At 49.9% G+C, this 25,372-nt stretch overlaps 1 protein-coding gene across 1 annotated transcript; it reads right to left on the bottom strand.

Moving 5' to 3' along the window:
- Positions 1 to 1,381: 1,381 nt before the first annotated feature.
- CFAP53 (cilia and flagella associated protein 53) lies at positions 1,382 to 21,396 on the bottom strand. Its single transcript, XM_030466830.1, has 8 exons — positions 21,310 to 21,396; positions 19,328 to 19,557; positions 15,270 to 15,443; positions 10,381 to 10,684; positions 7,119 to 7,337; positions 3,990 to 4,206; positions 3,078 to 3,180; positions 1,382 to 1,616 (listed from the first exon to the last, which is right to left on the bottom strand). The coding sequence occupies exons 1-8, from the start codon at positions 21,394 to 21,396 to the stop codon at positions 1,382 to 1,384; spliced, it is 1,569 nt and encodes a 522-aa protein (XP_030322690.1).
- Between the last annotated feature and the right edge of the window lie 3,976 nt (positions 21,397 to 25,372).

The following is a 25,372-nucleotide window of genomic DNA, read 5'->3' as shown; positions in this document are numbered from 1 at the left end:
AACCTCCTCCCAGCTCATCTTTTATTTCTTTTGTGCAGACTTCACGTGCATTGCAGAGGAAATTTTGCTTCCAGGAGCAGGAGCCCAGACACTTTATAAATGCTTGATAGCTCTGACCACCTCTTCTGAGTTATTATTTTATTAAAAAAGAAAAGATTTATTACAGCTCTGGATGGCTCAAATTCACTGAGCTCACTGATGCAGTAGGATTTTTTTTGTTTTTGATCTCTCCTATTGGGTGTACCCAACGAGAGTGTCCCAGCTTTTAATAACAGACTTTAATTAATCCTGAAATGGTGAATGTGCTATTATGTTCATTTTTCAAAGAAGAATCACAGCAGTAAAGAAAAATCTCCATTGCAGGACCACACCAGGAGCCTGTGGCAAACCAGGAAATTAATCTCTTAATCATTTTCCCAACATGACCCAGAGGTGAGAGCAGAGACCAACCTGAGCTCACTGGGCTGATGAAACCATTTCCATTCTCTTCAGCTCCAGGAGGAAAGAAAGGTTCAAATGGAGAAACATGAGAAAGAAAACATTCCTGAGTGCCACAATACATGAGCAAGAAAGGAAATGAGGTTGTAAATGAATTCTTCTCTTTCCTCCTCTGAAATACCCAAAGAAATAACTAAGGAAATACCAGGGAGATGGTTGAGGGTGATGCCCTGGGGAGAAAGAAAGAAGCTGGATTTTCCCACTTGTTCTGCTCCTCCTGGATAAACAGCATCCTGGCCATTCCCATGGGGGGATGAGAGGGCAGTGAGGAGCTGTCCCCTCTCCCCCCCCTACCAAAACCCTTCTGAGACCTCTCTGCTGACACCTGGCCATGTTTTGTGTTGCTCTGTCCTAAAATATTGTCACTCCTCCAGCCCCCCCTCATCCTACATCTTCAGCCTATGGCATTGCTGGCAATCCAAAGCAGTCCAAAGAGGCAGAGTTGCCACCAAAGTGATAAATAACATTAAATAATGATAAATAGCACTAAAATATTATAAATAAAATAAAATAAATAAATATTAAACTAAAATAAATAAATAAAATAAAAATATGATAAATAGCACTAAAATGATCACATCAGTCCTGCACACTTCATTCTGACCAAGGAGAGGTCTGATAGACTGGGATCCCAACATTCAAATTCAACAGAGCACACACAGTATTGTATTAAATGCTAAACCTCTGGATTTGGAGCTGTTGTTTTGTCAAAAAAAAAAAAAATAGGGAAAAAAAAATCACTTCTAAAGTACTATGTTTATTCTCTTTTCCAGACACATATTCTGAGCATCAGAGTGGAGAGGGCTCAGTTATAAACAGAGTGAATCATAAACACCCTTAGAAAACGTGGTTTAAGGTTACCTATGGGAGCTAAAAAAACCCATCAATTATTTTGCAGGGAGTCAGACATGAATTTTCTCCTGAAAGGGTGGATTTTGGCTGGTTTCTCACTCAGCTTTGATAGAATGTTCTGCATCCTGGCTTGGTAAGCTTGCTCCTCTTCTAGAGCTGATTCACCTTCTTGCTGCTTCTCCTCTTCCTCAGCATCACGAGCCTGCTGCCGAGAGGTGATCTGAGCCCTGAGTTGCTCCTGGTGTTCTTTTGCCTCCTTTAGTTTCCTGGAAATGACATGTGAAGAGTTTATTTATGGAGTGTGGGGAGTGTGTTTTATTATTATCATCGCTTAATCTGTTACCATGCAGTTTTAGGCTGAAGGGCCACTCAAAACTCCTCTCAGGTGTCTCAGCCTCACACCCCATCCTGAGACACTGCCAGGGATGGGGCAGCCACAGCTTCTCTGGGAAACCTGGCACAGGGGCTCAGCACCCTCACAACAAAGAATTTCTTCCCAATTTCCAACCTCAATCTTCCCTCTTCCAGTTTAAGACCTCTTGTCCTGTCACTCCCTGCCCTTGTCCCAAGTCCCTCCCCAGCTTTCCTGGAGCCCCTTCAGGCACTGGAAGGTGCTCTAAGGTCTCCCTGCAGCCTTCTCTTCTCCAGCCTCAACAACCCCAACTCTCTCAGCCTGGCTCCAGAGCTGCTCCAGCCCTCCCAGCATCTCCAGGGCCTCCTCTGGACTCACTCCAACAGCTCCATCTCCTTCTGGGCTTGGGGACCCCAGAACTGGACCCAGCACCCCAGGGGGGTCTCCCCAGAGTGGAGCAGAGGGGGACAATCCCCTCCCTGATCCTGCTGAGGATGCAGCCCAGGACAGGGGTGGTTTCTGGGCTGCCAGCACATGTTTTTGGCTCCTGTTGAGCTGCTCATCACTCAACATCCCCTTCTCCTTCTCAGAGTTGCTCTCCATCCATTCTCCACCCAGCCTGGATTTGCCCAGACTCAGGCAGGGTATGAAATCCAGCAAGTTCCCTTCAGAAGGGTGAGATTCCTTCCATAGCCAGGAGATTGTTACCAGGAAAGCAACCAGAGAACACCAGAGGTTCTGGCTCTGGAAGGAGCATGGACAGGTAGTGGGCAAAAAGCAGCAGCACAAGAGGGAAATGGAATAAATACAGACTTTTTGCTCTGGGCTTTGCATGACACCCAGAGGAAGAGTTCAGCTACTGCGTGTAACCCTGTTCTTCCCTTGAGGAACTGGGAGGGACCAGAGCTTCGTGCAGCTGGGTCAGGAGCAGCAGTTGGGTATTTTGGTGGCTGAGGATCTGCTTGCTTAAAGGCTTGATGTGGGTGGAGGTTAGCACAAAGCCTGACCTCCCTGCTTCACCTCGGTAAGTAACAAACAAACCTCTCATTAACCCTCCTCCCCAAACCTCTGCCACTCCTAAGAGCAGCTGGGACAGCCAGAGGATGTGTTTATTAAACACAACCCCAGACACACCGTGGCCCAAAAAGGAGCAGTATGAAACAGGACACCATTATTTGTGTGATGAGATCAGAGCTGGTGGCACAGCACAAGCTGCGATGTGAGAGGTTGCAAGCAGCACTTCAGAGCTGAGCCCCTCTCGACAGAAAGCCCACCCAGTGATCTGAGACTTCCCTGAAAATGAGAGTTTGCCCAAATTCTGATTTTAAAAGCCTGAGCTGCAATGAAATGGAAGGATGGCATAAGAGAGAAATACCTGACATATTTTTCTTCTTCTGCATGCTTGAATTCTGTGATTGCCTCATCTAATAACTTCCTCTCCTCAGCAAGTTCTTCCTGCTCCTTTGCATTTCTCTGCACTGCAAACAACCAAACAAAAAAATAACAACAAAAACCCTTTCAGTACAAAATCCCCTCAGCTCTGTGAAGCTTGAAGGGACAGAGAGAGCCAAGCAGCCTGAATAAGAAGAATCATAGAATAATCACAGAATCTCAGACTGGTTTGGGTTGGAAGGGACCTTCAGGATCCATTCCCACCCCCTTTCCACGGTCAGGGACACCTCCCACCAGCCCAGGTTGCTCCAAGCCCCATCCAACCTGACCTGAGACACTGCCAGGGATGGGGCAGCCACAGCTTCTCTGGGAAACCTGGCACAGGGGCTCAGCACCCTCAAATTCAACAATTTCTTCCTCATCTCCAACCTCAATCTCCCCTCTTCAAGTTTCAAAACATTACCTCTTGTCCTTCCACTCCCTGCCCTTGTCCCAAGTCCCTCCCCAGCTTTCCTGGAGCCCCTGCAGGAACTGGAAGTCTGAGTTTTGTTGCTTCTATACACAAAAATTGCTAAGGAGATTCTCTGCTTATTTGGTTTTCAACCACTCACATTCAGATTTCCCAGTCAGAATTTATAATGATAATCTAACCACTAATAATGACTTCTTGCTTATGCAATCCTCACTTTATTAGGTGAGGAAAAGCCAGGGGAGATTGGGGTAAGAAATGCCTCTAGGAGGGAAGTTTCAGAACCAGATTTTGGGCCAGCTCAATCAGCCAGCCAGTGCATGCTGGGCCAGATTAACTTCCCAAAAAGCAGTGGGTTGCATTCCCTCTGCTTTTTCCAAGCTTTGGAGGTCTGGTGCCTGGGCAGCAAGCTCAGGAAACCCTTACCCTTCTTCTCCATCTGCTGCTGTCTTGTCTCCACCACATCTTTCAGGAGCTGCTTTCGAGCCTCCTTTTCCAGTCGCAGTCGCTCGGCCTTCTCAGCCCAAACCTTGGCTGCCTCTTCCTCCAGGATCTTCTCCTCTGCTTTTTTATTCTGTTTGTCCTCCTCCAGCTTTTGAGCCAGGTGTGCCAGGTAAGCCTGTTGCTCCCTTAACAGCTCTTGCTGCAAACACATTTGGAGATCTCAGTGAGTTCTAAAAAGCCTTTCAAAAGTCAAAGAGAAGTTCCTACAGCCAACGTGGGAACTGGGAGCCTGCAGCTCCATCCCAAACTCTGTCATGGAAAAAAGGGCTCTCCAGAATATTTTTCCTGGCCAGTCAAGAGTGCCTGGACAGCAGCATAAGAGCAGAACAAATCTAGAGTGTTGCCTTCCCCCACAGCAGCTCAGCTGCCTCAACACAGATTTAAAAGAGTTTCCAGTGCTGACCAAGCTACTTCACCCTCACCTGCATTAGAAGCCTTGGGATCTAGAAATAAAATAAATAATGAGTGATAATAAATACCTCCTCCTCTTATGTTGTGCCAAGGTCTAACTGTGAGTTTATCCAACTGACCCACATGAACATAGAATCATAGAATGGGCTGGGTTGGAAGGGACCTCAGAGCTCATCAAGTCCAACCCTTGATCCACTCCCCCCGTGGTTCCCAGCCCATGGCACTGAGTGCCACATCCAGGCTCTTTTGAAACATCTCCAGACACGGAGAATCCACTACTTCCCTGGGCAGCCCATTCCAATGTCTGATCACCCTCTCCAGAAAGAAATTCTTTCTCATCTCCAACCTAAACCTCCCCTGGCACAACTTGAGACCCTTTGTGCCCTCTTGTCTTGCTGAGAGTTGCCTGGGAAAAGAGCCCAACCCCCCCCTGGCTCCAACCTCCTTTCAGGGAGTTGCAGAGAGTGATGAGGTCTCCCCTGAGCCTCCTCTTCTCCAGCCTCAACACCCCCAGCTCCCTCAGCCCTTCCTTCCTCCCAGGAATTCTGCTGGATCCCTTCCCAGCCTCCTTGCTCTTCTCTGCACCTGCTCCAGCACCTCAAGCTCCTTCCTGAGGGACTTGCTGAGGGGCCCAGAACTGGACACAGGGCTCAAGCTGTGGCCTCCCCAGGGCTGAGCACAGGGGCAGAATCCCTTCCCTGGACCTGCTGGCCACGCTCTTCCTCAGCCAGCCCAGGATGCCATTGGCCTTCTTGCCCACCTGGCCACACTGCTGGCTCATCTAAATACCTTGAGCAGAGTAATGAGTGCAGCCCTCTGCTGGTTCTTAACGTTATCTGGAAACTCATTTTAACCCTGAAGTTGGACCTTCTACTTGTTTTGAATTTAAGAAGTGACATCGACGGCTTCATGGCATCACCAAGATATTTCCAACCTGAGCTCCTTTTATGATGGGGTGACACGACTGGTGGATGAGGGGAAAGGCTGTGGATGTGGTCTGCCTGGACTTCAGCAAGGCCTTTGACACCGTCTCCCCTAGGATTCTCCTGGAAAAGCTGTCAGGCCATGGCTCAGCCAGGAGCACTCTGTGCTGGGTTAGGAACTGGCTGGAGGGCCGGGCCCAGAGAGTGGTGCTGAACGGGGCTGCATCAAAATGGCGGCCGGTCACTAGTGGTGTCCCCCAGGGATCAGTGTTGGGCCCAGTGCTGTTTAATATCTTGAGGGAGGATTTAGAGGAGGGCATTGAGTCCATCCTCAGCAAATTCCCAGCTGACACTAAGCTGGGGGGAAGTGTGGATCAGCTGGAAGGCAGGAGGGCTCTGCAGAGGGACCTGGAGAGACTGGAGAGTTGGGCTGATCCCAAGGGGATGAGGTTGAAGATTCCAAGGGCCGGGTCCTGCACTTTGGCCACAAGAAGCCCCTGGGGAGCTCCAGGCTGGGCAGGGAGTGGTTGCAGCAAGGGAGCTGGGAGTCTGGCTTGCCAGGAAGCTGCAGAGGAGGCAGCAGTGTGGCCAGGTGGGCAAGAAGGCCAATGGCATCCTGGGCTGGCTGAGGAAGAGCGTGGCCAGCAGGTCCAGGGAAGGGATTCTGCCCCTGTGCTCAGCCCTGGGGAGGCCACAGCTTGAGTCCTGTGTCCAGTTCTGGGCCCCCCAGTTCAGGAAGGAGCTTGAGGTGCTGGAGCAGGTCCAAAGGAGGGCAACCAGGCTGGTGAAGGGACTCAAACACAGACCCTATGAGGAGAGGCTGAGAGAGCTGGAGGTGTTGAGGCTGGAGAAGAGGAGGCTCAGGGGAGACCTCATCGCTGTCTACAACTCCCTGAAAGGAGGTTGGAGCCAGGTGGACGTTGGTCTCTTTTGCCATACGACTTTCAACAAGACAAGAGGGCACAAAGGGTCTCAAGTTGTGCCAGGGGAGGTTTAGGTTGGATATTAGAAAGAATTTCTTTCTGGAGAGAGTGATCAAGCATTGGAATGGGCTGCCCAGGGAAGTAGTGGATTCTCCGTGTCTGGAGATGTTTCAAAAGAGCCTGGATGTGGCACTGAGTGCCATGGGCTGGGAACCACGGGGGGAGTGGATCAAGGGTTGGACTTGATGAGCTCTGAGGTCCCTTCCAACCCAGCCCATTCTATGATTCTATGATTCTATGATTTCATGTGAGTTTTGGCATCTATATATCCCTTTTTTAAAGACTGTAGACTGTTTTTTTAGTATTAATGAATTAGAATAAATTAAATATTTACCTTTCTCTGCAGTTAGAAATCTTTACTAACTCAGGTCTACAAAACCAACATTTTTTCTAACCTCCATTATGTCCAGGCAGTAAAATAATATCAGGTGATTTATACACCATGAAATCAGGATGGAAGGACAAGATTCCAAAATTCCCTGAGAGCCTCCTGTTTTTTTTCTAGCCTTGCTGATTGTAAAGCATGTTTTAATGTACTCACTGTTGTTTTAAACAAATAATGAGCTGCTGCAGAGAAGCAGAGGGCTGGCAGGGGGAGAAGCAACAGGCTAAGCAACAAAATAAACAGCTTGTTCAGAGCAAAAAAGGCTCCTCTCTGATCTCATTGGACAAAATTAGTCCAGATGAGACACTGCCCCCCAATTTCCCTATGAAAACCTGATTCTAGCCCTTACTTTTCTTTTTTTTTTCTCCTTGGTGTCTTCCTGACATTCCTGAAGAGATTTTTCCAGGATCTTCATCTCTAGGTCACGTTCATTTTGTTTTTCTTCATTAAGATGCTTCTGCTTGTCCTGGACTGCACTGAGCAACATTTCCCTGCAATCCTTCTGTTTCTGGAGTTTCTCCTTCTTTAGTTGGTCATTTTCTAGCTTAAGCAGCTGCAGTTCTTCTTCCTGCAACAGGAAAAACAACCAGTTTGGAAAATGACACCAGAAAAGTGTCGTTTGTGACACTAAGTGATGGCTGGAATGAGTTTAATCAGCAAATCAAAAAGCAAAATGAAATATTTAAAGGCAAAGCCTTTCTTGCTGACATCAGAGAATTATTCTCAGCCATTAGACCTGTTCAAGTGGGAACATTTTAATGTGCCACTCATTAGACTGCAGGATTTTCCCCCCTTTAATTATCACATTCCCTGCAGTACCCAACCACTGGAATTCCTCCTGTAAAAGATCTCATATCTCTTCAGAGAAATCAATATCAGTGCAGCATGCAGGAGCTATAGCCAAGTCTCCTCCTGCAGCCACAGCCACTAACCTGGACCAGAGCCCTGTGTTCCTCCTATTTCTGCATATTTTCTCTGCCCTGTGTCTGTGCTGGGTGTTCAAGAGCACAGCTCCAGTGGACAGAAGGCTGCAAAAATCAATTGGATCCTAATATTCTGATTTACTGAATTTTCAGTGCTTCAGACTTTATGTTCCACTTTATATTGGGCAGAAAAAATGGAGAGTCAAGCTGAATTCTTAAGAAAGGAACAAAGAAAAACATTCAAGATCCATCTGGTATATGTAGATTTAAGATTATTTGGCTTAAAAAATAAATCCTAAAGTAGCAATCATGAAATAACAGCATAATTCCTGCATATGAGTGAGTTTCCAAACCAAAGTGCACTCAAACATTGTCATAAAACAATACCTGACCATCATTCACTTAGCTACAAAGTTCAGCTCTCTTGGAGGTTCATAGGGTTTTGTTAATCTGGTTTTAAGAGATGCCTCTTTTATAACATAAATAAATCTAAAATTGATCAGCAGATTGGTCAGAAAGAGCATGGCTGGACCTAAGGAATACAACGGGTTATGCTGGACAGAAAGCACCCACTGCTTCTTGCAGAGTTTCAGAGCCAAACTTGACTTTGCTGTCTCTGCCTGAAAGGTCAAAATCACTTTGAGAAGATGGTGAAACAGCTTTGAAACTCAGGATCTGTTATTTCAGCCAACCTGGATTGGTTCCCTGCAGGAATTTGACTTCTGGGGCTCTCAGCCAGCCCTGATGGGAGCCCTGAAGCAGAGCTGGGAAGGAGCTGTGTGAGGAAGGGCTGAGGAGGCTCTTGGGAGCTGCAGTTGGGTTCAATCTCAACTTTTGGGGCCCACATGAGTGCAGGAGCCTGGGGACAATCCTGATCCAGCCCTGCTGACTTCCCAGCTTCATCATGGACTCCATCACTACAGAATATGGAGTAGTTTGGACTGTTGGATGAGCCCAGATGCTGGCTCCATGGGACTCCTGTCAGGGAGGACAGCGTCCTAGTGTCAACCTCAGCTCACCTTCCCTTCTGGGAGCAGAGCACTGAGCATGAGGATTAAACAGATCTCTGATGGTCTGAGATCTGGTGCTCCAGCTGGGACCACATGATTGAGGTTGGACATCAGGAAGAAATTCTTTGATGGGAGGGTGAGTCCAGAGGAGGCCCTGGAGATGCTGGGAGGGCTGGAGCAGCTCTGGAGCCAGGCTGAGAGAATTGGGGTTGTTGAGGCTGGAGAAGAGAAGGCTGCAGGGAGAGCTTAGAGCACCTTCCAGTGCCTGAAGGGGCTCCAGGAAAGCTGGGGAGGGACTTGGGACAAGGGCAGGGAGGGATGGGATGAAGGAAAAAGGTTTCAGAGGGGAGATTGAGATGAGATCTTAGGGAGAAATTCTTGAATTTGAGGGTGCTGAGCCCCTGTGCCAGGTTTCCCAGAGAAGCTGTGGCTGCCCCATCCCTGGCAGTGTCTCAGGTCAGGTTGGATGGGGCTTGGAGCAACCTGGGCTGGTGGGAGGTGTCCCTTTTTCTGCAGGAGAGTTGGAACTGGATGATCTTGAAGGCCCCTTCCAACCCAACCCAACCCACTCCATGATTCTGTGATTCACTAGCAGGAAAGAGGAAACCAGAAACATGCAAAGCTGATTGGCAGGAATTTGAAAATATTTCCATTTCCCACAGAGGCTCTGAGAACAGCTTTGAATGCCCAAATCCTTTCCATGCTGCGTTTCACAAGATGTTCTTTCCCTCTTCTCAAGAGTAACATGTTGGGGGAAAGAGGCTTAGGTTAATAGGACAGGCTGAGATCCTAATGGAATCAGAGGAGCTCCAAATCAGGGATGGATTAATCTACAAGGCCAAGTGCCAGGTCCTGCACTTTGGCCACAAGAAGCCCCTGGGGAGCTCCAGGCTGGGCAGGGAGTGGTTGCAGCAAGGGAGCTGGGAGTCTGGCTTGGCAGGAAGCTGCAGAGGAGGCAGCAGTGTGGCCAGGTGGGCAAGAAGGCCAATGGCATCCTGGGCTGGCTGAGGAAGAGCGTGGCCAGCAGGTCCAGGGAAGGGATTCTGCCCCTGTGCTCAGCCCTGGGGAGGCCACAGCTTGAGTCCTGTGTCCAGTTCTGGGCCCCTCAGCAAGTCCCTCAGGAAGGAGCTTGAGGTGCTGGAGCAGGTGCAGAGAAGAGCAAGGAGGCTGGGAAGGGATCCAGCAGAATTCCTGGGAGGAAGGAAGGGCTGAGGGAGCTGGGGGTGTTGAGGCTGGAGAAGAGGAGGCTCAGGGGAGACCTCATCACTCTCTGCAACTCCCTGAAAGGAGGTTGGAGCCAGGGGGGGTTGGGCTCTTTTCCCAGGCAACTCTCAGCAAGACAAGAGGGCACAAAGGGTCTCAAGTTGTGCCAGGGGAGGTTTAGGTTGGAGCTGAGAAAGAATTTCTTTCTGGAGAGGGTGATCAGACCTTGGAATGGGCTGCCCAGGGAAGTAGTGGATTCTCCGTGTCTGGAGATCTTTCCAAAGAGCCTGGATGTGGCACTCAGTGCCATGGGCTGGGAACCACGGGGGGAGTGGATCAAGGGTTGGACTTGATGAGGTCTGAGCTCCCTTCCAACCCAGCCCATTCTATGATTCTGTGAATCTAAATGTGCAGTAAGCCTGTCAGGAGGAGAGCCTCCAACAGAACCCAGAACTGAGAATGCTGTGGAAATTACCAGCAGTTGAGCTTCTTCCTCCTTCAGCTTCTTCTCCTCCTCCTGCCGAGCACTGAGCTCTGCCATTTGGGCACTGAGAGCATTCAGGACTTCTTGGTTCTGCCCTGCCAGTTTCTTCCCCTCCATCTCTCCTCTCCTTTCCTTAGCCAACCTGTCAGCTTCCCAAAGCTCAGCAAACATCTGCTCCTCCTTCTCTTGTTGCTTTTTCATTTCCTCTTTCAGAGCTATCTGGGCCAGTCGGTCTTTGCACACCTCCTGCTGATGTATCTTCATCCACTTTTCATGAAGCTCCCCACATTGTTCTCTGAAAAGTAAGAGAAAAAGTTCAAGAAAACAAAAAGAAAAGCTTAAAAAAAATAATAAACCAATTATTAAGTCTGTAGTTGTGTGATGGATGGAGGCTCCTAGGTTGTAGCTAATTCAGGCTTCCAGTACCTGAAGGGGCTCCAGGAAAGCTGGGGAGGGACTTGGGACAAGGGCAGGGAGTGGAAGGACAAGAGGTAATGGTTTGAAACTTGAAGAGGGGAGATTGAGGTGAGATTTTAGGAAGAAATTCTTTGTTGTGAGGGTGCTGAGCCCCTGTGCCAGGTTTCCCAGAGAAGCTGTGGCTGCCCCATCCCTGGCAGTGTCTCAGGTCAGGTTGGATGGGGCTTGGAGCAACCTGGACTGGTGGGAGGTGTCCCTGCCCATGGAAAGGGGTTGGGAATGGATGAGCTTTGAAGTCCCTTCCAACCCAAACCACTTTATGGTTCTATGACAATGGCTCAGGAAGCCAAATTCTACACTTGGGTCTGGCACCAATTCCTTTAGAGACCACAGGAAGCACAGAGAGAGTGATTTGATGGAGATTTGGCCATTAATGAGATGAAGAGCAGGTCCTATGTTTGCATTTGAAAAAAAAAAATTACATTTACATGCACAACGTTACATCCACAAAATGTATTTTCTCTAAAATGCACACAAGGAGCTGGAACATGCATTATATGGTTTGTTTATTCCCTTTTCTTATGAAATCCACACACAGCCTTGTTCAAGCATGTGGGTTGCTCTTTATTCAAAGTGAAGGCTCAGAATACTCACCCAAGAGCTCCTTCATAGCCAGCAAATACTTGGAGAAGGGAACGAAAACACAACTGTCACCTCAAACTCAAATATAAAAACCTGGCAAGTGCTCAGTTCTCAGTCACAGAACCACAGAAGGGTGACAGTTGGAGAAGACCTGTAAGATCACCACATCCAACTGCCAACATTCCCCCTGAATAAAATATATTTATTAATATCTGTATCACCCATGTCCTGAAGTGCCTCATCCACATGGTTTTTAAAGCCCTCCAGGAATGATGGGGACTCCAGCCCTGCCCTGGGCAGCCTGGGCCAGGCCCTGACAACCCTTGCCAGGGAGAAATTCTTCCCAAGCTCCAATCTAAACCTCCAGCTCAATTCCTCTTCTCCCATCCCTTCTTCCTTGGGAGCAGAGCCCGACCCCCCCTGGCTCCAACCTCCTCTCAGGGGGCTGCAGAGAGCCAGAAGGTCTCCCCTCAGCCTCATCCAAACCCAAATTTCCCACTTCCCTCAGCTCCTCACAAGTTCTCCAGAACCTTCTCCTTGTGCTCCAGACCCTTTCCCAGCTCTGTTGCCCTGACACAAGCCAGGATGCTGGTGGCCTTCTTGGCCACCTGGGCACACCCTGGCTCCTCTTCAGCTGAATCAACCAACACCCCCAGGTCCTTTTCTGCCTGGCAGCTTCCCACACTTCCTTGTGTGATCCAGGAACCTCCTGACCATCATTCCCTGGTTGTCCCAACAACAAAAGCAGGGAGCAGCAGAACAACAGGCAGCCAGGAGCCACAGCACACTCCAAGAGGTTTCCTCACCTTCAAGGAAGTCAAACATACTACATTAAGATCAGTTTTCTTACACTGGAACTCTAGGATCTCCCTTCCAACCCCTGGGTAAGAGCTGGAGGTGATTACAGAGTAGGGTGCTAATTAGTATTCATGAAAGATTTATTTCTCCAGTGTTCTGAGGCAAAAACCATTATTGACATTTGAAGTCTTACACCAGTAGAAAGAACTGTATTACCTTGAACAATGGGTTCCAAGCTGTCTCAGCAGTAGAGGAATAAAGAATTAGTTATTCTTTTTCATGCTCAGAAACTAATCTGAATTTAATTGCATGCTCAGAGGGGGAGAGAAGTTAAATAAAAGTTTGGCACTGTTGGAATTTTGATAGAAAATAACCCTGTAACTGCTTGATTTCATCAAAAGAATTCCTTCAAAGCAGCTTTTAGAGCAGCCCATCAGCATCTGCTCCCCCAGATGGCTGAGTTTCTGCCTCACTTTGCTCTCCTAAGCTTCTTAAAATTAAAATTGTGCCTTTATGTAGCCACTTCCCCAAGACAAACTGCATTTATTCCCCCTCCTCCCACTTATTTATTTCCTTTATGGCTGGAGGACAAAGTGGCTGTGAGAAGAACATTCTCACATGGGTGCTTCTTATGTTATCACAAAAAAAAAGGATGCAAATTGTAAAAAATTACAATTTTTTTTACAGATACCAAGGCTGAACATATCCCTGGGTTAAAAGAGCCTGAATTATCTTTTAGCCACAACTTCTGACTCCCAGAGAATATAAAAAATTACCAGCCCTGAAACACCCACCTTTAGGAGTCTAAATCTCAACCTGAATCCTTTCTCCTTGGTGTGTGAAGCAAGCTAGAAGTACAAAATAAAAGGCATCCCAGCAGCACCTCCCCTAAACTATTTTAGAAGTGAATTTCAAGCACTTTGGGGGCTGCATTTTAGAGCCAGCACCACAAATTTAGAAGTGTGTGTGCTGCCTTAGCACCTGGGAAGTGCACAGCTAAGAAATCAACATTTCTCTGTGAAATCACTTAATTAGACTTGATGCACAAGTGAAACGAAGTGTTGGGTTTTTTTCCCCAGGCTCTGAACACTTGAGAAATAGGTGGTGTGGATTTCCAGAGCACTGCTGGAGCCCAGGAAGAGCTGCTTAAAATGATTACAGTGACATGAAGTTCATGTTCTTTTCATCACTTCCTCAGAACACCAGAATTCCCAAGAATTGAGCAAGGCAGATTTCATTCCAGATTTTTACCTGGACGTCAGCAAGGCCTTTGACAGCGTCTCCCCTAGGATTCTCCTGGAAAAGCTGTCAGGCCATGGCTCAGCCAGGAGCACTCTGTGCTGGGTTAGGAACTGGCTGGAGGGCCGGGCCCAGAGAGTGGTGCTGAACGGGGCTGCATCAAAATGGCGGCCGGTCACTAGTGGTGTCCCCCAGGGATCAGTGTTGGGCCCAGTGCTGTTTAATATCTTGAGGGAGGATTTAGAGGAGGGCATTGAGTCCATCCTCAGGAAATTCCCAGCTGACACTAAGCTGGGGGGAAGTGTGGATCAGCTGGAAGGCAGGAGGGCTCTGCAGAGGGACCTGGAGAGACTGGAGAGTTGGGCTGATCCCAAGGGGATGAGGTTGAAGATTCCAAGGGCCGGGTCCTGCACTTTGGCCACAAGAAGCCCCTGGGGAGCTGCAGGCTGGGCAGGGAGTGGTTGCAGCAAGGGAGCTGGGAGTCTGGCTTGCCAGGAAGCTGCAGAGGAGGCAGCAGTGTGGCCAGGTGGCCAAGAAGGCCAATGGCATCCTGGGCTGGCTGAGGAAGAGCGTGGCCAGCAGGTCCAGGGAAGGGATTCTGCCCCTGTGCTCAGCCCTGGGGAGGCCACAGCTTGAGTCCTGTGTCCAGTTCTGGGCCCCCCAGTTCAGGAAGTTCAGGAAGGAGCTTGAGGTGCTGGAGCAGTTGCAGAGAAGAGCAAGGAGGCTGGGAAGGGATCCAGCAGAATTCCTGGGAGGAAGGAAGGGCTGAGGGAGCTGGGGGTGTTGAGGCTGGAGAAGAGGAGGCTCAGGGGAGACCTCATCACTCTCTGCAACTCCCTGAAAGGAGGTTGGAGCCAGGGGGGGGTTGGGCTCTTTTCCCAGGCAACTCTCAGCAAGACAAGAGGGCACAAAGGGTCTCAAGTTGTGCCAGGGGAGGTTTAGGTTGGAGCTGAGAAAGAATTTCTTTCTGGAGAGGGTGATCAGACCTTGGAATGGGCTGCCCAGGGAAGTAGTGGATTCTCCGTGTCTGGAGCTCTTTCCAAAGAGCCTGGATGTGGCACTCAGTGCCATGGGCTGGGAACCACGGGGGGAGTGGATCAAGGGTTGGACTTGATGAGCTCTGAGCTCCCTTCCAACCCAGCCCATTCTATGATTCTATGATTCATGGCAAGGCCTTGGGGCCTGAAAAGCACCTGAAAACATGAAGGACTTCAAAAGTCAAGCTCAGCATCTAGGAAGATTTGGTATGGAAAGGAATTAAAGGCTCAGTATGGGATAAATAAAAACCTCTCAGCTTTTTAAGGATTTTGGATGTATTAGGTTAATAAGCATCATTTATGCTAAATTAACAATCTTTGAACCCTTTTCACTCCAGTTTCAGAAAGCTGAAACAGAACAGAAGAAAGAATAACAAGAGAAAACCCAGGTGAAAGCACAAGGATGCTCCCACAAGGCTTTGGCAGTGCACCTGGTGGGATCTTTTTGGGATTTCTCAGCACTGAAATCAACCACTGGACACAGGACACCTCTCTGCACCTGCTGTCTTCACCTTTCTTTTTTTCTGGGCACCACAGCATGGAAAATCCCAGCTCTTCAGAGGCTGCACCTCTTCAAAAACAACAGAGCTGAGGCCTGCAAGTCCTGGCCAAGCTCATAGACCTCTACTCAAACCACCCAAAATCTTTTTCTTTTATCATTTCAAGCATCTTTCCTTCCTCAGCTTATTATTTTCACCTTCTTGTTTGAATTGCCTCTTTGTATTCACTTATGATTTGATAAGATACCTGAACTGCTGCTCTAGTTTTTCAGCCACCAGCTGTTGTCTTGCTGTTTCTCTCTTCTCTCTCAGGAGTTTTGCTCTCTCCCTCATTTTCTGTTGTCTGTCCAGCTCTGTTTCTTCAAGTGACTCCATCTCAGCACAGTACTGACTGTTCTCTCCCTCCAGCAGCTCCTGGAGTCTGTAATGAAACCATCAAAAGCTCAAGAAATGCTCTCTGCAGAATGATGAAGTTTTAGTTTCTTTGTTGTGAGCTCAAAATGGGTGCTGGGCTCCTTTCAATACTTCTTGCAAAAGCCAAAGAAGGGAACATCCAAGGAAACAGCAAATTTTAGCAGGAAGATCACTCCTGTTGTGCCCACAGAAGGGATCTTTCAGCACAACGATTCTGTCCTGGCACAATTTAAGCTGCTTACCTCACAAACCCATTTCCAAGGCTGCTTTACAACTTCAGACCCCACTAAACAAATGCAGACTGCATTTTTTACCAGTTGATATCAGTTTGAGCCTGCACTATTGTTACCCTTCAGTGTGATCCCTCTTTGGCATTTATCCCCCCTTCTCTAATACTTAAGAGACCTATAGTGGTATTTTCTCTCCAATTTGTTGTTTTAGCACCACCCTGAAAACCATTCCTCACCCTGAAGGATCTTTCATGGGAGAACTCTGTCAAACTGGCAATTTTTAAACACATCACCATTTACCTCGCTTAAACCTGAGTCTAAGGAATCCAGAAATTCATTAATTCCAATACAAATGCCACTGCAAAATCACTCTGACATTCAATCTTCATTGATGATTTAGATGAGGGGATTGAGTCCATCCTCAGCAAATTCCCAGCTGACACTAAGCTGGGGGGAAGTGTGGATCAGCTGGAAGGCAGGAGGGCTCTGCAGAGGGACCTGGAGAGACTGGAGAGTTGGGCTGATCCCAAGGGGATGAGGTTGAAGATTCCAAGGGCCGGGTCCTGCACTTTGGCCACAAGAAGCCCCTGGGGAGCTCCAGGCTGGGCAGGGAGTGGTTGCAGCAAGGGAGCTGGGAGTCTGGCTTGCCAGGAAGCTGAAGAGGAGGCAGCAGTGTGGCCAGGTGGGCAAGAAGGCCAATGGCATCCTGGGCTGGCTGAGGAAGAGCATGGCCAGCAGGTCCAGGGAAGGGATTCTGCCCCTGTGCTCAGCCCTGGGGAGGCCACAGCTTGAGTCCTGTGTCCAGTTCTGGGCCCCTCAGCAAGTCCCTCAGGAAGGAGCTTGAGGTGCTGGAGCAGGTGCAGAGAAGAGCAAGGAGGCTGGGAAGGGATCCAGCAGAATTCCTGGGAGGAAGGAAGGGCTGAGGGAGCTGGGGGTGTTGAGGCTGGAGAAGAGGAGGCTCAGGGGAGACCTCATCACTCTCTGCAACTCCCTGAAAGGAGGTTGGAGCCAGGGGGGGGTTGGGCTCTTTTCCCAGGCAACTCTCAGCAAGACAAGAGGGCACAAAGGGTCTCAAGTTGTGCCAGGGGAGGTTTAGGTTGGAGCTGAGAAAGAATTTCTTTCTGGAGAGGGTGATCAGCCCTTGGAATGGGCTGCCCAGGGAAGTAGTGGATTCTCCGTGTCTGGAGATCTTTCCAAAGAGCCTGGATGTGGCACTCAGTGCCATGGGCTGGGAACCACGGGGGGAGTGGATCAAGGGTTGGACTTGATGAGCTCTGAGCTCCCTTCCAACCCAGCCCATTCTGTGATTCGGTGATTCTATGATACAGGGATACTGTGTCACCAATAATTAGAGGAGCCAAAACAAAGGTGAATTTTGGGGATGCAGCTCCACTCTCTTCACTGTCTCCTTGCAAAGATGAATCTTAAGCAGCTAAATCAGAAGGAAACTCATGAAGTTCAACAAAATATCCTGCACCTGGGGAGGAAAAACTCCCTGGACTAGGACAGGCTGGGAAGTGGCTGTGCAGAGAAGCTGAAGGTGATCCAGCAATGCACCCTGGTGGTAAAGGTGAGCAAGGAGGAAAAGGTCTGCCAGCAGAGCCAGGGGGTGATGGATCCTTACTCCCAGCACTGAGGAGATCTCACCTGGGGTGCTGGGTCTGGTACAGCACAAGGGAGATAAAAAATTAGTGGAACAAGCCTAGTGAAAAGCTGCTGAGGTGATAAAGGGTGTGGAGTAACCATGATAACAGAAAAATCTCTCCTGAGGATCCTTTAGAGAGAGCTGGGAGTGTTCAGCCTGGAGAAGGGTCAGGAAGATCTCATTGATGTGTACAGACACCTAATGGGATGGAATGAAGCAAAAGGAGAGAGCTGCTTCTCAGCAGTGCCCAGAGACAGGACAAGAGGCAAAGGGCACAGATTCAAATGTGTGATGTTCCACCTGGACACAAGAAAACACTTGCTTTGTTTTCCTTTATGGGACCAGGTGGCCCATAGAGATGGTGGGGTGTGGAGAAAAGCACAGAGAGAGTTGGGGTTGTTGAGGCTGGAGAAGAGAAGGCTGCAGGGAGAGCTTAGAGCACCTTCCAGTGCTTGAAGGGGCTCCAGGAAAGCTGGGGAGGGACTTGGGACAAGGGCAGGGAGGGATGGGATGAGGGGGAAGGGTTTTAAAATGAAAGAAGGGAGATTTAGGTGAGATGTTGGGAAGAAATTTATTTGGGGGTGGTGAGCTCCTGGTCCAGGAGCCAGGGAGGGGATTGTCCCCCTCTGCTCCACTCTGGGGAGACCCCCCCTGGGGTGCTGGGTCCAGTTCTGGGGTCCCCAGCCCCAGAAAGAGATGGAGCTGTTGGAGTGAGTCCAGAGGAGGCCCTGGAGATGCTGGGAGGGCTGGAGCAGCTCTGGAGCCAGGCTGAGAGAGTTGGGGTTGTTGAGGCTGGAGAAGAGAAGGCTGCAGGGAGAGCTTAGAGCACCTTCCAGTGCCTGAAGGGGCTCGAGGAAAGCTGGGGAGGGACTTGGGACAAGGGCAGGGAGGGAGAGAACAAGAGGTGATGGTCTTAAACTGGAAGAGGGGAGATTAAGGTTGGAGATTGGGAATTAATTCTTGAATTTGAGCTTTAACAGGGAAATAAAAAAATGAACAAATAAATGAAAAAGTCCTGTACACTGTATTTACAGTCTGAAAGAACAATTAAAGGCAACTGCTTCAACAACCTAAGTGGAGGAAGCGCGATAGCTCGATAGCTATTGATCCTTTAGTTAGAGCTGGAGGGACTGAGCCTGCCTTGTCCTCCTCAGGGAAAAACTGTGGCAAAAATAAAATAAAATAAAAAAGGTCCATCAATTTAAACTCACAGGGAGTTGTGAAGGAGGCAATGAGGGTGTAGAAACCATTTTTGGGGGGTTCATTTGCAAAACATTCCCATCCCAATTTCCAGGTATTGAATTGGTGCTTGTGCCCAGGAACACAAAGGAAAGGGAGGTGGGGAAATCAAGGAGAAGGAAGAGGAATAGGAGCATCAACACTATGAAAAATTCCCAGGGAAACTTGATTTCCTGCGTCCCACATCACTGGGAGCTTCCACATGGCTTCCCCTGAGCCTTTCCCAGCCCAAAGGGGAGGTCGGTCCCCTGGTTGACCCAGGTGACAAAGATACAGTCATGGAAACCAAAGGACATGGGGGAAAACAGGGGTGTTTGGGGAAAAATGTTCTCAAACATGAAGTAGCAACTTTCCAATATGTGAAGGGGCTGCAAGAAAGCTGGGGGAGGGCTTTGGACACGGGGGGGTAGGGAGAGGAGAAGGGAAATGGGTTAAAACTTGGAGAGAAAGGGGAGACTGAGGTTGGAGATGAGGAAGAAATTGTTGAATGTGAGGGTGCTGAGCCCCTGTGCCAGGTTTCCCAGAGAAGCTGTGGCTGCCCCATCCCTGGCAGTGTCTCAGGTCAGGTTGGATGGGGCTTGGAGCAACCTGGGCTGGTGGGAGGTGTCCCTGCCCATGGAAAGGGGTTGGGAATGGAGGAGCTTTGAGGTCCCTTCCAAACCATTCTGGCACCCCTGAAGCAGCCCCATGCTTTCTGTTCTAACAAACACCATCCCCTGACAGCTACAGCTTGAAAACCAAGCAGATGCTGCTGTTAATTAGCAACCTGTTCCCTACCTCTCTCTTCTCTCCTCAATCCCTGCCTGCTGCTCCTGCATGGCTGCATCCACCCTTCTGTGCACAGCACTGTGAAGCCATCTCCTGGAGTTCCTTTGCTGCCAGGTGTGAATCCTGCGGTACTGGTTGTAAATATTGACAAAATCTTTATATTCCTGCAGTTCCTTTTCCCTCTCTCTCTGGAGCAAGATAAAATTATCAGAGGCTTGCTCCTTGGGAGGCTTGACTCTCTGTAAGAGAACGCAGAAGCAAGTGGTGAAAAGTTAATGAGTTATTTGGGGGTTTTACTTAGTTGGATAGATGAGGAAATAAGAACAGAGCAGCAAATTTTGACAGTTCAGGGTTATTAGGATTAATTACCAACAAAGTTTGCCTTGAAGGGAACATTGTCAGTACAGGAACATGGAATCATTTCATGGTTTGGGTGGGAAAGGACCTTTCTGGGCCATCCAGTCCAACCCCAGGGATATAGAATCTCAGAATGGGCTGGGTTGGAAGGGAGCTCAGAGCTCATCAAGTCCAACCCTTGATCCACTCCCCCCGTGGTTCCCAGCCCATGGCACTGAGTGCCACATCCAGGCTCTTTGGAAAGATCTCCAGACACGGAGAATCCACTACTTCCCTGGGCAGCCCATTCCAAGGGCTGATCACCCTCTCCAGAAAGAAATTCTTTCTCATCTCCAACCTAAACCTCCCCTGGCACAACTTGAGACCCTTTGTGCCCTCTTGTCTTGCTGAGAGTTGCCTGGGAAAAGAGCCCAACCCCCCCCTGGCTCCAACCTCCTTTCAGGGAGTTGCAGAGAGTGATGAGGTCTCCCCTGAGCCTCCTCTTCTCCAGCCTCAACACCCCCAGCTCCCTCAGCCCTTCCTTCCTCCCAGGAATTCTGCTGGATCCCTTCCCAGCCTCCTTGCTCTTCTCTGCACCTGCTCCAGCACCTCAAGCTCCTTCCTGAACTTCCTGAACTGGGGGGCCCAGAACTGGACACAGGACTCAAGCTGTGGCCTCCCCAGGGCTGAGCACAGGGGCAGAATCCCTTCCCTGGACCTGCTGGCCACGCTCTTCCTCAGCCAGCCCAGGATGCCATTGGCCTTCTTGGCCACCTGGCCACACTGCTGCCTCCTCTGCAGCTTCCTGCCAAGCCAGACTCCCAGCTCCCTTGCTGCAACCACTCCCTGCCCAGCCTGGAGCTCCCCAGGGGCTTCTTGTGGCCAAAGTGCAGGACCCAGCCCTTGGAATCTTCAACCTCATCCCCTTGGGATCAGCCCAACTCTCCAGTCTCTCCAGGTCCCTCTGCAGAGCCCTCCTGCCTTCCAGCTGATCCACACTTCCCCCCAGCTTAGTGTCAGCTGGGAATTTCCTGAGGATGGACTCAATCCCTTCATCTAAATCATCAATGAAATATCTGCAACTGGATCAGGTTGCTCAGAGCCCCATCCAACCTGACCTGGAATGGTTCCAGGGATGGGTCATCGCCCACCTCTCTGGGCAACCTGGGCCAGGCTCTCACCACTCTCAGAGTAAAACATTTCTTCCTTTTATCCACCATGAATATTCCCTCTTGTAGTTTAAACCTCATTACCCCTTGTCCTATTGCTAAAGGCTCTGCTAAAAAGTGTGTCCCTGTCTTGTACGTTCTCCTTTAAGTTCTGAAAGGCCACAATAAGATCTCTCTGCAGCCTTCTGTTCCCCTGGCTGAGCAACCCCAACTCTCCCAGCCTGGCTCCAGAGCAGAGCTGCACCCCGGGGCACTGAGCTCCCCACTGCACCCCACTCAGTGCCCACGCATCCCCAAAAGAACACGGGATACCACTACACCGCTTCCCTCAGAGGCCCCCACGGCCGGTACCGCGTCCAGCCGATGTCCTCGGCCCGCCCGGTACCGGTTACCTCGGGTGAACCCCAGCAGCTCCTCTCAGTGGGCCCTTCCCCAACCCGCCCCGTGCCCGCACCACTGGCCCCGCAGCACCGGGCATCTCCTCACCAGCCCGAAGGAGTGCGGGATGGACCCCATCACTTCCCGGGGCAAGCGGTGCGGCCGCCGCCGTCCCCATCCCCCTGGGGCCTCCATGGCTGCAGCAGAACGTCGGGACGCGTCGCGCGTTGCTATAGCAACGGATAGCTGAACGGAAGTGACGTCACGTAATGGGGCGGGGCCAGCGGTCTGGCGCTCCCTTTCCTAAGGGGAGGGAGGGGACGGGATGGCGGCGGGAAGGGAGAGAGGGGAGAGGGACAGGGAGAAGGAAGGAGAAGGAGGAGGAGGAGGAGGAGGAGGAGGAGGAGGAGGAGGAGGAGGAGGAGGAGGAGAAGGAGAAGGAGAAGGAGAAGGAGAAGGAGAAGGAGAAGGAGAAGGAGAAGGAGAAGGAGAAGGAGAAGGAGAAGGAGAAGGAGAAGGAGAAGGAGAAGGAGAAGGAGAAGGAGAAGGAGAAGGAGAAGGAGAAGGACACAACCCCGGGACAGCGCTGGGAGGGTGCGGAGCTGTGGGGCGGCAGCTGACGGAGTCCTAGAGAGGATTGGGTTGGAAGGGACCTCAAAGCTCCTCCATTCCCAACCCCTTTCCATGGGCAGGGACACCTCCCACCAGCCCAGGTTGCTCCAAGCCCCATCCAACCTGACCTGAGACACTGCCAGGGATGGGGCAGCCACAGCTTCTCTGGGAAACCTGGCACAGGGGCTCAGCACCCTCACATTCAACAATTTCTTCCTCATCTCCAACCTCAGTCTCCCCTTTCTCTCCAAGTTTTAACCCATTTCCCTTCTCCTCTCCCTACCCCCCCGTGTCCAAAGCCCTCCCTCAGCTTTCTTGGAGCCCCTTCAGATATTGGAAGGTTGCTCTGAGCTCACCTGGGAGCCTCCTCTTCTCCAGGCTGGGATACGAGCTTGATTTGAACCTTTGGGTAAAGGTGGATTTATGAATCCTTTTGAGCCTCACACCAACAATTTCCTCCTAAGATCTCACCTCAGTCTCCCCTCCTTTAAATTTAAAGCCATTCCCCCTCATCCCATCCCTCCATGTTCTCATCCCAAGTCCCTCCCCAGCTTTCCTGGAGCCCCTTCAGGCACTGGAAGGTGCTCTAAGCTCTCCCTGCAGCCTTCTCTTCTCCAGCCTCAACAACCCCAACTCTCTCAGCCTGGCTCCAGAGCTGCTCCAGCCCTCCCAGCATCTCCAGGGCCTCCTCTGGACTCACTCCAACAGCTCCATCTCCTTCTGGGCTTGGGGACCCCAGAACTGGACCCAGCACCCCAGGGGGGTCTCCCCAGAGTGGAGCAGAGGGGGACAATCCCCTCCCTGACCCTGCTGGGGATGCAGCCCAGGACAGGGGTTGATTTCTGGGGTGACAGAGCAGACACATCCCTGTCCTTGCTGTGCATCCATCAGGTCCCACACAGCCCTGGTCCCTCTGGTGGTCAGTGTGACAATGTCGTGTCACCTCCCCTCGAGGTGCTGGTGACACTTACTGGGAGGAGAAGCTGGCACAGATGTGTAGAAAAAGGGAAAAATATAAAGAAGTGAAGCAGAGGTAGGAGTTTAATCCCAAGAATGGGTTCCCTGCAGCCACAAGTTGTGGTGGTGACCTTCTGTGCTCCCATGTCCTGGTTGGGGACAGGCTCCAGAGCTGCCCAGGGTGGAGTAAAATGGGAAATAAAACTCTGCATCAGTGGTTGCATCATGTCCCTTGCCCCCAAAGGGAAAAGTTGCTGGAAAAGCTTGGAAGGAACAGAAATACTGCCAGGAATTTTGCTGTCTTGCAGGTTACCAGGACTTGGCTGACAACTTGTTGGATAAAAATGATCCAAATGAAGAAAGTTTGAGGTTTAAAGTTGACTATCAAGGTTGTTCTCCTCCAGCTGGTCAGGGATCAGCTGTGGGATCCTTGCAGAAGCAATCCCAAGTCTGTGCTACACACCAGTTACACCCTGGAGGACTTTACACCACTGGGGTAGTGCTCCACCTGGAATCTCCCTGGAGTTTATTTCAGGATCTCATCTAATCTTGATTTTTTTTGTTGTTGTTGTTGTTCAGAAAGTGGGAAACAACTTCACAGCAGGGAACTGTGCCTCCACCCCTGAAAAATCTCAGGTTTAAGTCTTAGGAGGCCTCAATTTCTTGGTGTGATCTAATTTTGCCTGAGATTTTATGGGGCTTTTAGTGGAAAATAGGGTGTGGATCCACTAATCCCCCTGCTAATGTCTTTTTCTGGGCATGTGGAGTCCCTCCAGCATCTTTGAGAAGACTTCCTATTGAAAAAAAATAAATTAATGGATTTCTTGTGACTTTGAGCTTATTTTACATTCATGTTAAATGATAAAAGTGCATCCCAGTCACTCTGATGCTCTCCAGGGTTTCCTGCAGGGAACATATATAGGACAGAAACACAGCATAAGGTCTGTCCTGGGTTTGCAGGTTTCCTGAAACCTTTCTCTCCAGAACAGCCCAGAAACTTGTCAGGAAAAAGCCCCCTTTGACACTCAGGTGTCAACAACAGCCCCAAAGTCAGAATTTCAGGTGTGGGCTGAGGTTTGAAAGATTTTTAAGAGTCACAAAGTGGGATGGAGTCACCTTTCCTTTCCCTCTCTCTCTCTCTCCAACAGGTCAGCAGAAAGAGCCAAACCCTAATGAGGGGGTGAGGTGGCTCCTCATGCTCCAACAGCTTTGGCTCAGCTGCCAGAACACCAAGGTTGGCTTGAGGGAAGGGCTGGGAATGGGTGGAGAGAAGTCCCACGAGATGTTTTGGAGCAACTCAGAGCTTAATATGGGCTGGGGAAATCCAGCAAGAACAGGAGGGCCTTTCTGCTGGTAGAGGAAGTGTAAAAGTTGATTGAAGTCAAGTGCTGAACAATTCCCCCTTTGTACAGGAGAAACCTTTTAGTTCTTCCTCTAGAAGACAAATTAACCAGTTGTGAGGTCAGCCCCAGGCCTCATAAGAAGACAAAATGTTTCCTCCAGTGACTGCCTGCTCTTTTTTTGTGGGATTGTGGTGGCTCCATGAGCCAGCACTTGGGAACACCAAGCCCCTTCCTGCTACAGGATGAAAAGTTCCTTTTTTTTTTTAAATTATTTTCTATCAGATGCCCTGGGCTTGCTAGGCTGGGGCTCTGAGAAGTTGTCAGTTCTTCTCTGGTTCTGAATTCCCCCCAGGGTTTCCTCACCAGTTACACTCCAGCCCATTTCAGGTTCCTCTGGTCTCTCCTCCTTCCTGCCAGAACCTCCAGGCAATCTTCAAAATGTAGGCAAATGATGTCTCCTGGGGTTTTCTGTCTTTTGGTTCTTTTTCTTCTCATGGTGAGGTTTCATCTTGCACCTTCAGGATTGATTTGGATCAATCTTGGGCTGGGAGAAAGATCTGGAGCCTGAGTCCTGGCAGATGTTTCATCACATGGACTCTCAGCTCATGTGGAGCTCTCTGTGGAATTGCTGCAAGCTTCTGGTGTTGGTGTCTCCTTTGGAAATGAGGCATTCCTGATGTTTCCAGCTTCATGTGAGGGCTGGGAAATGCTGGAGTTGGAGCCCAGGTGTAGCTGAGCTGAATTTTAGGAGGTGAAAAAGAGAGCTGTGGGGTTTTTGAGCAGAGAAAAGAGGTGGCTGAGGTGGTGAGGGCTGTGTTTGGTTGATGGTATCAGCTGCATGCAGGGGGTGTGGTTGGTCTTTGTGCTTTAAATGGAGAAATGGAAAGATCAGAGCCCTTCCCTGACCACATCTGAGCCAGGAACCATCTGACAAATGTTCCTTTTCACCCCCCAACCCACCCGGTGGGAAGGAGTGGGAGAGAAGATCAGCTGCTCTGCTTTCTCCATTCCTATGGGCAAGGAAAGATGAGGTTCTTCTCCTTCCTCTCCCTCAGTCTTGAAAAAAGGTACCCACAAAAAGGGAACATGGTGTGAATAATCCCAGCAGGAGATCATCATGAACAAGGAGAGAGTATTTTAGTGGATTTACACCCTTTGATAGCTCCAACCAAATCTACCTGTGGTCCTTCCCTACCTCCCTGCCCCAAGAGTGGACCTACCAGTGCTCTCCTCCAACACTTCTCCTCCTTCACCTCCTT

Source organism: Calypte anna, chromosome Z (genome assembly GCF_003957555.1).
Source record: "Calypte anna isolate BGI_N300 chromosome Z, bCalAnn1_v1.p, whole genome shotgun sequence".
Taxonomy (NCBI): Eukaryota; Metazoa; Chordata; class Aves; order Apodiformes; family Trochilidae; genus Calypte; species Calypte anna.
Note: the sequence above shows the minus strand (reverse complement) of the source record. Positions and strands in the feature narration are given on the sequence as shown.